At 33.3% G+C, this 13,738-nt stretch overlaps 1 protein-coding gene across 1 annotated transcript; it reads right to left on the minus strand.

Annotated features, from left to right (window-relative positions):
• Window positions 1-11,365: 11,365 nt before the first annotated feature.
• On the minus strand, window positions 11,366-13,432 carry LOC145821185 (uncharacterized). The gene is made up of 2 exons (XM_082917725.1): window positions 12,169-13,432; window positions 11,366-11,824 (listed from the first exon to the last, which is right to left on the minus strand). The coding sequence occupies exons 1-2, from the start codon at window positions 13,334-13,336 to the stop codon at window positions 11,760-11,762; spliced, it is 1,233 nt and encodes a 410-aa protein (XP_082773851.1). The 5' UTR covers window positions 13,337-13,432; the 3' UTR covers window positions 11,366-11,759.
• Between the last annotated feature and the right edge of the window lie 306 nt (window positions 13,433-13,738).

The raw sequence follows: 13,738 nt of genomic DNA on the forward strand, positions 1-13,738 counted from the left end.
AGGACTTGGATTGAATATATTATAAAAGAGAGGCACCCCGTGGGTCTAAAGTATGCAATTTATGTTTTGAGTATTAAGTTTAGCACTTGATTATCTTTGAGAGATATACTGACTTGATCGTCGGAGTGCCCCCGGGTGGAAGAACCACCGCCGGAGCCTTTTTTTTCTGTTACAGGTTGCTAAAGCCATCTATTCTGCCTGTGCTCTCCAGTTGATCACTAAGCAAGCAGTGTGGTCAGATTTTCACCCACACAACATTGATTTTTTTATTTTTAAAAAATTAAAAATATGAATATTCTCATCTATAATTATCAATTAAACTATTTACACTAAAGAAATTCATTTAATTATCTAACTATGGTGATTTTTTCTTAAAAATATATATTTTGATAATCTATATGTAATAAAAAATAAATCATATGGTAGAAGATAAATTAGGTACTTTAATAAAATATTCTCCTATAAACAAGTTACAAATTAAATTAGAATTCCATTGTCAAATTTGAAGATACATTTAAAATAAAATAAAAAAAAATTGATTTTCAGCCATTTTGAAAGGTATAAATGAAATTATACATTATGAATAGGATCACATGGGATAAAAGTTCTAATTAAAAGATTAATGAATAATTTTTTTTTAATTTTTTGTTATGGCTTATTGTGTTGTTAATTATAATTGATTTTAATGTTGGTTATGATATTATTTTAGTTATGATACAAAAAATTCTTTGTTATACTTATGTGACGTTTGATTATAAATTAATTTTTTATTTTTTTAATTATAATTTTCATAATATTAAATTATGTTATTTTTTATAATTAAACTTATAAAAAACATAACTTACATTTATGCACCATAGCATTACCTCTATGTATATAAATGTTAAGGTCTTGCACAAGTAGCAGATTTATGGAGGGGTTTCAAATGGAGCGTAAATTACGTAAACTGAATGTTTTACGGGCATTCAAAATTTATGGGTAAAGACGTTAGAGTCCAATCCCAAGGGTTCAAACTGAGTTTTATTTTTATATACTTAATTATTTCAGTACACACCGTTAATAAAATATTATTTTAATGATAATTATACTCTAAATTAAAATGACCGTAATAGATATCCATCAACACTCATAATATTATATGAAAATATTTTTTATACACATCTTTTAAAAATAAAAAAATCTCACTGTACACTTTTTGAGTATAAAAAAAAACTGAACTTTAGTTTTTCTATTGTTGTCACCTTGATTGCTACAGTCTCTATACCTCTATTGTTTACAAAGCAATACTCTCATAACAACTCTTATATTGCTTTAATCTCTAAATTTATACTCTATTAGTGTTTCATAGGATTGTTCATAATGGCTTCACAGTCGTGATTTTGCTGCTCACATTCGTGTTTGTTCAACATTCTGACTTGTATTTGATCTGTTCGTAGTGAGTTTGTGTCAAATAATTTTGAAGGAGGACGTAGTGGACTTTGGAAAGAAAGGACAACTCTTGGATGTCAAAGCTGAGTTTTACAATAATTATCTATTTCCAATGGGCAAAGCCCAGATTGTCACTCTTGTTCTTCTCTAGTAATTTACATTTGAACCATCTTCAACATTGCAATGAAGGCTTTGTTAGAAATGGTTTTTGGAAAAATTTGGAAAACATAATTTTTTCTAAACTTTTGTCTAACTTTTAGGTGAGACTCATGTGCCGAATTGCGTAGTTCAAAGTAGTAACGCGTTCTATGCCGCGTTGTGATTCACGTGGTATATTTGGTTGCTCAAAACCATTATCGGGTGAATGGAAAATTGAAGCCAAAGTGAGCTCCATGGAAATGGAGTTTTTGTGGAAATTTCTTAAAGGTATGGTATAAGGCTTGTCTCACATTGGTTTGGTGGGAAGAATTTTGTGGGTTTATAAGGCATGGGTTTGGAACTTGGGATAGGCCTTAAGGGACATCCAAGTTTTGTAGAGATGGAGGTTATGGGCTAGACCCATTGGACCCAAAACTAACCACGCCCGCGCGCCGTCGCCGTCCGTCCGGGCGACCTGGGCCTGGGTGCGTGGTGTGAGGTTGGGTTGGGCTTATCCGGCCCAATACCTATCTTTTTGGGCCAAAAACATTTGAATTCAATTTTTTTTTTCTGTAAAATAAAATTTCTGTCTGGAATTCAAATTAATTCCGAAAAAAATCTGTCTGGTTTTTCCCTACACCCAAACAGGTCCATATATGTTTAAAGAAACCGAACAAATTCAGTTATCTGTTCAAATTCAAACCCAAACAATGCCATTTCAACCAAACAAATCTGCTACCTGTTCAAACAGGCTTTGCACCTGTTTAATTCAAACCTAACCGCCATAAATTCTTTTATAAATATACTAGTCCTTCATATGGATTTTCACTCCAATTTTAATTTTTCTCTGCTGCAATTCATCTCTGAATTTTGCTGCATTAATTTTTTGTGAGAAAGAGTGTATATATTAAGTGTGTTCGTTGTGCGAATAAATTATAGTGCTGCATTTATTCATTGTTGATCATTTTATCCTGAGAGATAGACGTTCGCAAATCTGAAAGCACCGTGGAGAGGACGAATCTGTCTTAAGGATACAGTATTAAGCACTGGACTTGATCAAAAATTTGTTCAAAAATTAATCAAGTAAGTTGTTAATTTATTTTCTATTTTATTATTATTTATTTAAATTAGTTTTTGATTTTGTTTTTGTAACAAAATAAAAATCTATTTTTATTTATTTATTTTTATTTATTGGTTTGATTTTTATAATCAAACAATCTCTCTCCTTTCCTATATTTCGTTTGTATTCCGTTTGTTATTTAGTACACAAACAGAATTTATTTCATTAAATACAGTGAAGATTGTCCAACAATCTTAAGACAGACCAATTTTTGGTGTCTTCATTATATTTATTTTTCTGTGCTTTCACAAAATGATATTCTGGCTGAAAAATACAAATAGTAGTAGTATACTGTTTGACAAATAGTAGTAATATACTGTTTATTTTCTTTAACAACTAGTAGTAATATACTGGTGTCATTAACAATTGCAGAATATTAATTTGTGTTACAGAAAATTATTGTGGTATTTTATTTTTCTAGTTTTAGTAACAAGAAAAGTAAAATTATTTTGTGTTATAATTTATTTTTTGGTTTTAGTAACTAGAAAATTATTTTATGTTTTGGTTTTTTCTAATTTTTGTAATAAGATATTATGGCTACTGCAACTGAAACTGCAACTGAAAATGGTACTCTAATTGTTACACCGACTCCGATTCCTATCCAGAACCATGTTCAAGTTTCAATAAATCATGGAGAAAAACGGGAAAAATTTAACGGTACCGAGTTTAAGAGATGGCAATAGAAAAATGTTGTTTTATCTTACAACTCTAAATCTGACCCGGTTTCTCCGTGAAGAGGCTCCAGCACTTAAAGAGGGTAAAAGTGATCGGCAAGTTGATGCCGCTGTAGATGCTTGGAAACATTCAGATTTTCTGTGCAGAAACTACATCCTTAATGGCCTTGACAACATGCTGTATAATGTTTACAACCCTCTGAAAAATAGCCAAGAATTGTGGGATTCTTTGGAGAAAAAATACAAGACAGAGGATGCCGGCACAAAGAAATTGTTGTTGGTAAATTTCTGGACTTCGTTATGGTAAACTCCTAGACGGTAATTTCTCAAGTTCAAAGTTTTCAATTAATTTTACATGATATTCATTCTGAAGGTATGTCTCGTAGCGAGTCTTTCCAAGTCGATGCTTTAGTAGAAAAGTTACCACTAGCTTGGAAAGATTTCAAAAATGATTTAAAACATAAATGCAAGGAGATGACCATGGATGAATTGATTGTAAGATTGAGAATTGAAGAACATAATCAGAAGGCTGAAAAGAGGAATGGTAAAAATCTCATTGAGTCTAAGGCTAATGTGGTTGAACAAGTGCATAAACCACATAACAAAAAGAGAAAATTTACTGGTGATGGTCCTAAACAAGGCGACAATAATGGCAATAAAAAATTCAAAGGTAAATGCTATAATTGTGGTAAGACCGGAGATCGAGCTTCTAATTACTGCCGCCCTAAGAAGGATCGCGAAAGTACAAGTAAGAAGACCACCAATCAAGCCAATGTGACAGAACTTGATTACATCTTTGACGGGGTAAATGATATCAATCTCTCTGCTGTGGTGTCTGAGGCTAATTTGGTTGGAAATCCCAAGAAATTGTGGGTTGACACTGGGGCAACTTGACACATTTGCGCAGACAAGAAGATGTTCACTATTTATAATGAGGCTGCAAATGGTGAACAACTTTTCATGGGGAATTCTTTTACTTCTACTATGGCTAGACAAGGAAAGGTGATCTTGAAGATGACATCAGGGAAAGTACTTACCCTCAACAACATATTGTATGTACCTAGCATCCGGAAGAATTTGGTTTCTGGTTCTTTGTTAAGTAAAAATGGTTTTAGGCTTGTATTTGAGTATGATAAATTTGTATTAACAAAGAGTGGTATGTATGTTGGTAAGGGATACATGAGTGATGATCTCTTCAAATTGAATGTAATGACGGTTGTACTGAAAGTTGCTATTAATAAGAATAACACATCTTTTGTTTATATTCTTGAGTCGAATTCATGGCATAATAGATCAGGACATGTAAATTTTGATACTTTGTGTAAATTAATTGGTTTGGATTATATACCAAAGTTTCAAATTGATCCTAATTACAAATATGAGATTTGTGTATAATCGAAACTAACTAAGGCTCCATTTAAATCGGTTAAAAGAAAAATCGAACCTCTAGAATTAATTCATATGATGTATGTGATCTTAAATTTGTTCAAACTAGAGGAGACAAAAAACATTTCATAACATTTATTGATGATTGCACAAGATATTGTTATGTATACTTGCGTAGAAGTAAAGATGAAGCCTTAGAAATATTTAAACTCTACAAAACTGAAGTTGAAAATCAACTTGGAAAAACCATTAAAATGATTAAAAGTGATAAGGGTGGTGAATATGATACACCTTTAAATGAATTTTGTGCACAACATGGCATTATTCACCAAACTACAGCACCTTAATCTCCACAGCAAAATGGAATTGCTGAAAGGAAGAATAGAACCCTAAAAGAAATGATGAATGCCATGTTACTAAGTTCAGGTTTACTGTAAAACTTGTGGGGGGAAGCAATATTGTCTGCTAAATATGTTCTTAACAGAATACCCCATAAGAAATCCAACAGCACTCCTTATGAATTATGGAAAGATCGACCACCTTCCAACAAATACTTAAAAGTGTGGGGGTGTTTGGAAAAAGTTGAAGTTCCTGTTCCTAAAAAGATTAAGATTAGACCAAAAATAGTAGATTGTGTGTTTATTTGTTATGCTCAAAATAGTAGTGCATATCGATTTCTGACTTATAAATCAAAAATTCCTGATATAAATGTGAATACTATTATAGAGTCAAGGAATGCTGTATTTTTTGAACATGTCTTTCCTTACAAAAAAAGGACAGGAATTAAGTTCACAAAAAAGAACTTATGATTGTACACAAAGTTAAGAGACTAATGACAATCAAATACAAGAAACTAGTAATGGTCTCGACCAACAAGATTTAACTGATGATAAACCAAGACAAAGTAAGAAAACAAAAACATCAAAATTCTTTGGTTCGGATTTTTTGACATACTTGTTAGAAAATGAACCTCAAAACTTTAAGGAAGCAACGATAGGTCCTGGAGTACCTTTGTGGAAAGAGGCTGTTAATAATGAAATTGAATCCATTATGCAAAATCATACTTAGGAATTGGTGAATCTTCCATCTGGTTCTAAACCGCTTGGATATAAGTAAATATTTAAGAGAAAATGAAAGCAGATGATTCAATAGACAAGTATAAAGCAAGACTTGTAGTAAAAGGTTACAAACAAAAGGAAGGTCTGGACTATTTTGACACATATTCTCATGTGACAAGAATAACATCCATCCGCATGTTTATTTCCATAGCAGTGTTGTATAATTTAGAGATACATCAAATGGATATTAAGACAGCTTTCATAAACGATGATCTAAATGAAGAGATCTATATTGAGCAACTCGAAGGGTTTGTAGTGCAGGGGCAAAAAAAGAAAGTTTGTCGGCTTGTAAAATCTTTTTATGGATTAAAACAAGCACCTAAGCAATGGCATGAAAAATTTGATCATGTTATGCTTACTAATGGGTTTAAGATAAATGAATGTGACAAGTGCGTCTATGTTAAAAACACTGACCAAGGATATGTCATTGTTTGTCTTTAAGTAGATGACATGCTTATCATTGGAAACAGTCAAAATATGATCAAATCAACTAAGCAAATGCTGAACAAAAGATTTGATATGAAAGATATGGGGGTCGCAGAAGTAATATTAGAAATGAAAATTACTAAAACATCTGACGGATATGCATTATCTCAATCACATTATATTAAGAAAATTCTTGGTAAATTTATCAAGGATGATATGAATGTAGCTAGAACACCTGTAGACATCAGTCTTTATTTATTGAAAAATAAAGGTGATGCTGTGTCTCAGTTAAAATACTCCCAAATCATTGGAAGCCTAATGTACCTAACGAATTGTACTCATCCTGATATAGCTTATGTTGTCAGTAAATTGAATATGTACACTAGTAACCCTCGAGAAGACCATTGGAAAGAGATCATTCAGGTTCTTAGATATCTAAGATTTACCCGTGATCATGGTTTGAACTTTACTCGATATCCAGCAGTATTCGAAGGTTATTGTGATACCAATTGGATATCGGATACTAAAGATTCAAAATCCACTAGTGGATATGTCTTTACTATGGGAGGCGCTGCTATTTTTTGGAAATCCACGAAACAAACATGCATCGTACGATCCACAATGGAATCTGAGTTCATTGCTTTAGACAAAGGAGGAGAAGAAGCAGAGTAGCTTTGTCACTTCTTAGAAGACATTCTAATTAGCCTAAACATGTGCCAGGTATTTCCATTCATTGTGATAGTCAATTTGCAATAGGCAGGGCACAAAATCATATGTATAATGGTAAGTCACGACATATTTGTCGTCGACATAATACCGTAAGACAATTGCTCTCAAATGGAATAATCTCAATAGATTATATAAAATCTAAAAAGAATATTACAGATCCATTAGCAAAAGGTTTGACAAAAGAGTAGGTGTATAGTTCGTCGAAGGGAATGGGATTAAAGCCTATTACATAAGAGTCATCATAATGGTAACCCTACTTATATGACTGGAGATCTCAAGAACTAAGCCAAATGAACAACTAAGTTATGTGTGGCTCGCCAGAAATCACCAAGGGATTAAAATTCCCTACCCATTCCTATGGTGAGAGTGATATCTGCAACATGTGTTGTATGCAGGGGTTTAAGGATAAGTTTTGCTTTTAATGATTACTTATATCTTGATTTAGGTATAAAATCAATATGAGTATATGAGATACACAATAAGAATCACCTATATGAGTGTCGAACTAGGGCCGGTTCTATGAGAATGAAGAGGCTAAATTCTCTAGAAACACTTATGAAAACTAGGAGTGTTCAGGGCCAAAATGAACACAACCGTGAGAACCACAATGTGTCAGAAGATATTTTGTGTGAAATCTATTGTCTTGGCTTACACAAACGGCTAAACAATTCAAGGCATCGCGTTCATTGGTTAGCTAGTAAGTCCGATAGGTTGTCACTAGGGAAGGTTCAAGGCCGAAAGCTACCTATCCCGATGCAAGATATTTTCGATTTATACTCTTTCGACAAATTCTGCATATTGTTGCATTTCCATTGTCATCAAATTCCATTCATGTGGGGGATTGTTAGAAATGGTTTTTGGAAAAATCTGGAAAACAAAATTTTTTCTAAACTTTGGTCTAATCTTTAGGTAGGACTCATGCGCCGAATTTCGCAGGTCAAACTGGTAACGCATTCTATGCTGCGTTGTGATTCACGTAGTAAAGAGTCCGACTTAAGTTGACCAAACCAGAGTCGTGCCGATCCTTTTAACGTAACTGGAAAGGCACGATACATGATCTTGTTAAGGAAAACGTGAAGGATCATGAGCATTTTGTAAACCTCTAGATGATCAACAAGGTTAGTGGTACCGTCGAAAGTGTCAATTGATGGCATCTTTAACTTGCGAGGTAGAGGTTTATCTTTAATGGAGGCAACAAAAGGGGGAGTTGGCGGTGGAGGAAGGTTTGTTTGGCATATTCTACATGACTCCCTAAAGTTGAAGTTTCATGGCTGTAGTTCTTTATCCTAAACGGGAATATTATATTCTCTGACGAGAGGTGGGGGTTGAACACTATTGGCTTCACGTTCATGGACAGCAGCGTGGTATTGTGGATGGTGATTGTAGAAAAGTGGAGGCTCCTCTTGGTTAAACTATGAGCCCTGAAGAAAGGTGTGCATGCCTTCGGGGTTTGATGGCTGAGCTTGTGGAAGGAGTAGTGGAAAGAATGGGTCTTGTGATGCATGTTGCTAATCAGAAGGCTAACTTTGGACTTGATCGTGGTTTGAGGGAATATTTAGTTGTTGTGGGGATGGAGGAACATGTAGTTCACTCTGGAGTAAAGCGTTGATCAAGGCTTGGTTTTGTTTGCCAGGCAGTTGATACTATTAGTGAGTTCTGTGAAATATGGAGGTGGGTTGTTCGGATTTGAGGGCTCAACTTAAGGGTTCCCGGTAGTATGTTGTGAAGCCATGTATCAAGTCATAACATTCACTCTGACACTTGAAGGTGGGTAAGAAGGGAATCGTTTCTGGTGGCGATGAACACAATTATCAGCCGCAAGATTCCCATAGACCGCGCCAATTGATAATGTAGCGTGGTCGGCTGTAGATGGGTTGAACTAATCCAAACGCTCTACGGGTTGACTGTCCCTCGTCTTCCTAATCACACCAACAACAAGTCCAGTAGGAAGGTTCCGAGATAGGAGAGGTTCCTTCCTATGGACCCTCCGACAATCAAGTTAGATGATAACAGGGGCGAAATACGAGCTTAGAAAGAAAAAGAGAGAGACTAAGAGTCTTACCAAACGTTCCTCAGAAATTTTCTTATATCTCTTGCTAATCATTTGCTTGTCTATTTATACTGTCCCATTAGTCGAAAGTCTACCAACTACCTGCGATTAGTCATAGCTGTTTCACCGTGCTTCAAAGTGAGAGGTTTTTTTTTGCGTTTAACGCCTTGACAGTCTTATTTAATGTTTGGAGCGTGGGTTCAATGATTTTGTAGAATCTTTGTCTGCTACGTGGCTAAACTCTTACATGACATGTGTCCAGCTGGTATCCAGTTGGTATCAGGGCTTGACTATTGTGGGTTCTCTATTGGACTTGTTGTTGGGTCCGTTCTGCTGGACTCTATGGTGGTAACCAATTAAGTAACTGTCTGGGAAGCTTATAGCATTCCCATAGCAACCATTGACTGGGCCTTCTTGGCTCATGCCCATCAATGCAAAAAGCAAGTACATTAAATAAAAAATTTTGATCAATTTTTGTCATATGCTGATTACTTACAGATAACATAATAAATTATGTAACTTGTCAGTTTCATAAAAGTGACCGTACAAACACTTATAAGTATGGATTTATAAATATCGTAAAAATAATTATGAAATTCATATATTAACCGAAATATCAAACTATAATATCATTTCATTTTTTTAAAAAAATTATTCCACATTTTATACATAAATGAAAATATACTAATGACTAATGTTATATTTTTCATCATGCAAGATATTTATGACACAAAAAACATGACTCAACAACTCTTAATGTATAAAAAAACATATTACATATTGATATTAATACATTCTTACACCAATAGTATGCAAATAATATGCAAAAGTGGATTCAATGAATTTGTATTATGAGATGAACTATTAAACAAAATTATGTAATTGTGCAATTAATTTTATACCTTTAATTGTATTATAGGTACAAAATATGAAAAATTGAACTAGGAAGTTGATAGAAAAAGATTTGTGTAATACTATATATTTAAAGGGAATGTTTATTATTTATTATTTAGGATAAGATTGTGATCTTAACAATCTAGTAATAAATTAATATTTATATTTATAAAATTTCTCATTTATCATTTAAATTCTTCAGCCAAGTATGTATTAAATTCTTATTTTAGTTATATTTTGGATACAGATCAATTTACCTATATAAATCTCTATCCTTTACACACTAATTCAAAAACATATAATTATACTAATAATTAATAAAAAAATCACGTGTCCCGTATAACGTAGGTGCCGTTCAAGTCGAGGGAAAGCTTGCAAAAGGAATCAGCTAGAAGAGCATGGCAGCGGAAAGGCTTGTTCGGTTTCATTCTCTGAAAAAAAAAAAAAAAGAAAAAAAAAAAGAAAAAAAAAAGAAAAAGAAAAATACCTAAATTTTTTTTAAAAAAAATATAAATTAATTTGACAAAAATAAATATCAAAAAAATATTTTAAAAATTATTTGTGCCCTCCAAAAAAGATAAAACTATATAAAAATGATAAGTGATTTTGAATTTTTCTTTTATTTTATTTTTTTCATGAAATTAATTTTCAATTTAAAAAAAATATATGAAATTAGTTTTTGAATCCAAACCAAACACGACCTCTGTATTTGTAATTTGCCGGAACAATGCAATAAAGAAAGCATAAAAACCTTAAATTGAGGGAGGCTGAAACAACACGTAGAAAAATAGAAGTAATGGAAAATAAAATTTGAAGATATCAGTTTGACAAATATGATATAATTATGATGATGGTTACCTCCCAACATTTATGATGAGAAGAAAAGTTTAATTTAATGACGATGCGAATACAACAATTAAGTACACATGATTGTGTCATATACTAAAAATTTTATACGTTGATTATGATCCCAAGTATGATTATCAAAATATAGCATTTTGTTATTATGTCATATTAAAATGACAACCATTAAAATAAAACAACTTGCTATAAATGAACTAATATGATACATGACAATTGTACATTGGAGACACTTTTTGAACTTGAAGCCAAAAAGAACAAATCCATGAAAAAGCTATTACTCTGAGCCCTAATGAACAATACATCTACATGAGGGTTGAGCCTGAAACCCAAGTTTTGGGAGAACTAAACTCCATTTGTCAACATACATGTTGGGGCAGTTGTATGAGATTGAAAAGCACAAATAAGACCTGAACCTTGGGGATACATCTAAAGCCATATTTTTGAGACAGACAAAGTTAAATTTAAATTTTAATAAGGATCATACTAATGACAACTTTTAGAACTGTTAATAAGAAGTAAATAAATACAACCTAATACATTTTTTACATATTCTTTAATTTTATTTTTTATTTTTTAATAAATTTCAATACACTTTTTAAATATATCAATACACTTTCTAACACACATATTAAGGCTAATCACACCCCTAAGGATGTCTTTAGCATTTTCCATTTAATAATGCTACATACTTTGGAATTTCGCCACAAATGTTGTTCATGGATAAAAAAAACTCCAATAAATTTGCAAGAGATGGACGAATCTCACCCCTTAATGGATTTATTGAGAAATCAATCAACATCAAGCCCAAACATTTTCCAAGAGATCATGAAATGCTCCCACTAAGTTTGTTTTTCCCAAGTACCAAATATCGGAGATTATTTAGCAAGCTTAGTTCACTTGGAATCTCACCCATAAGAGAATTCATTGAGAAATCAATCGTTGTCAAGCTCGAGCAGTTTCCAAGAGATCTTGGAATATTCCCACCAAGTTTGTTTTGCTGAAAATACAAAATTTGTAGATTTTTTAGCAAGCTTAGTTCACTTAGAATCTCACCCGTTAAAAAATTTGATGATAAATCAATGACCGTCAAGTCTGAGCAGTTTGTAAGAGATCTTGGAATGCTCCCATTAAGATTATTTTGCCTAAGCCACAAAAATTGGAGATTTTTCAGCAAGCTTAGTTGACTTGGAATTTCACCCATCAGAGAATTTGATGTGAATTCAATCACGATCAAGCTTGAGCAGTTTCCAAGCGATCTTGGAATGCTCCCATTAAAATTATTTCGCCTAAGATACAAAAATTGGAGATTTTTCAACAAACTTAATTCACTTGGAATCTCACCTGTCAGAGAATTTGATGAGAAATCAATCAACGTCAAGCTTGAACAGTTTCCAATAGATCTTGGAATACTTCCACTAAGATTGTTTTCCCAAAGAGACAAATTTTTGAGATTTCCAAGAAATCCTGGAATGCTCCCGCTAAGATTGTTTCGCAAAAGATACAAAAATTTGAGGTCTCTTAGCAAACTGAGTTCACTAGGAATCTCACCCATTAGAGAATTTGATGAGAAATCAATCAATGACAAGCTTGAGCAGTTTTCAAGAGACCTTGGAATGCTCCCACTAAGATTGTTTTGCGCAAGATACAAAAGTTGGAGATTTTTCAGCAAGCTTAGTTCACTTGGAATCTCACCTGTCAGAAAATTTGATGAGAAACCAATCAACGACAAGCTTGAACAGTTTCCAAGAGATCTTGGAATCTCACCTGTGAGATTCGCGGAGTATACTGAAAGAATCTCGAGATTCTTCAACTCTCCAATATTGTATGGAATCTTTCCTGACATCCCAGTCTCTGCAAGACCAAGAAAAACTAGTTGTTTGCATTGTGACATCTGCATTGGGATCTCTCCGCAGATTCCCGGGTTTCCACCAGCTCGAAAGCTTTCTAGAGCCCGTAACTGCCCTATTTCAAGTGGAATTCTTCCAGAGAGCTGGTTACCAAACAGTAGAAGCTGTTGAAGCTTTGAGCAATTTCCGATTTCAGTTGGAATTCCATCTTGCAAGGAATTAGAACCCAGTGATAGTAACTGCAGTTGGGATAATTTTCCGATTTCTGGTGGTATTCTTCCTGTCAGAGCATTGTAACTGAGATCCAAGCTGACCAGTGATGACATGTTTCCAATCGAACATGGAATTTCTCCGATGAGGTTGCCATAAGAAAGGACAAGGGTGGTAAGGAAGTTGAAGGAGACGACCTGAATAGGGAAGGTTGTGCAAAGATCGATAGAGCTAATATTGATTTCTGAAACAAACCCATCACAGTTACATTTGATGTAGTCCCATTGACATGGGTTCTTGTGGGTTGCGTTCCACGAAGCAAAGAAAGTGGCAGAATGAGAAGAATTGAAAATAGAAAGCCATGAGAGTAAAGAGAGGCCTTCTTGGTTCAAAGCAGAGATGGCTAGTATGTTGAGGAACAAGAGAAATATCAAGTTTGCATTGCCTGACATGATTGAACAAAACCTGAATTCAATGCTGTGAACCTCAAAAAACAATCTACTTTCTTTTTTTTTTTTCCCCTTTCTTTTCAAAAAGAGAATTGTGTTTGTTGTTCAATCATGGACAATCCTCTACTTTATATAGACTTCTTAGGTCTTTACGTACTTTCCTGCTTTTCTACAACCCAGTCAAGGGGGTCGTCGAACCACCAAAAATTAAATGATAAATTATAAAAATATCCCCTAAAATTTAATTAAATAGGGATTGCTCCCTGAAATTATGAAAATTGCATCACATTTCTTCAAATTTCTAATCGTATAACAAATGACTCTTTCAATTAATAAATTATTAAGTTAATTAACAATTTTGAATGATATTAAAAATATATTTCAATAAATTATCAAGTAATTTTA

The sequence above is a fragment of the Camellia sinensis genome, chromosome 3, assembly GCF_055761805.1.
Source record: "Camellia sinensis isolate YWXY chromosome 3, ASM5576180v1, whole genome shotgun sequence".
Taxonomy (NCBI): domain Eukaryota; kingdom Viridiplantae; phylum Streptophyta; class Magnoliopsida; order Ericales; family Theaceae; genus Camellia; species Camellia sinensis.

Bases quoted from the DNA above. Each gene is read 5' to 3' on its own strand.
- LOC145821185 (XM_082917725.1), bottom strand. From the start codon at position 13,336: ATGTCAGGCAATGCAAACTTGATATTTCTCTTGTTCCTCAACATACTA. The intron at 11,825-12,168 runs GTGAGATTCCAA...TTGTATTTTCAG, and splicing joins CTCATCAAATTCTCTGACAG to CAAAACAAACTTGGTGGGAA.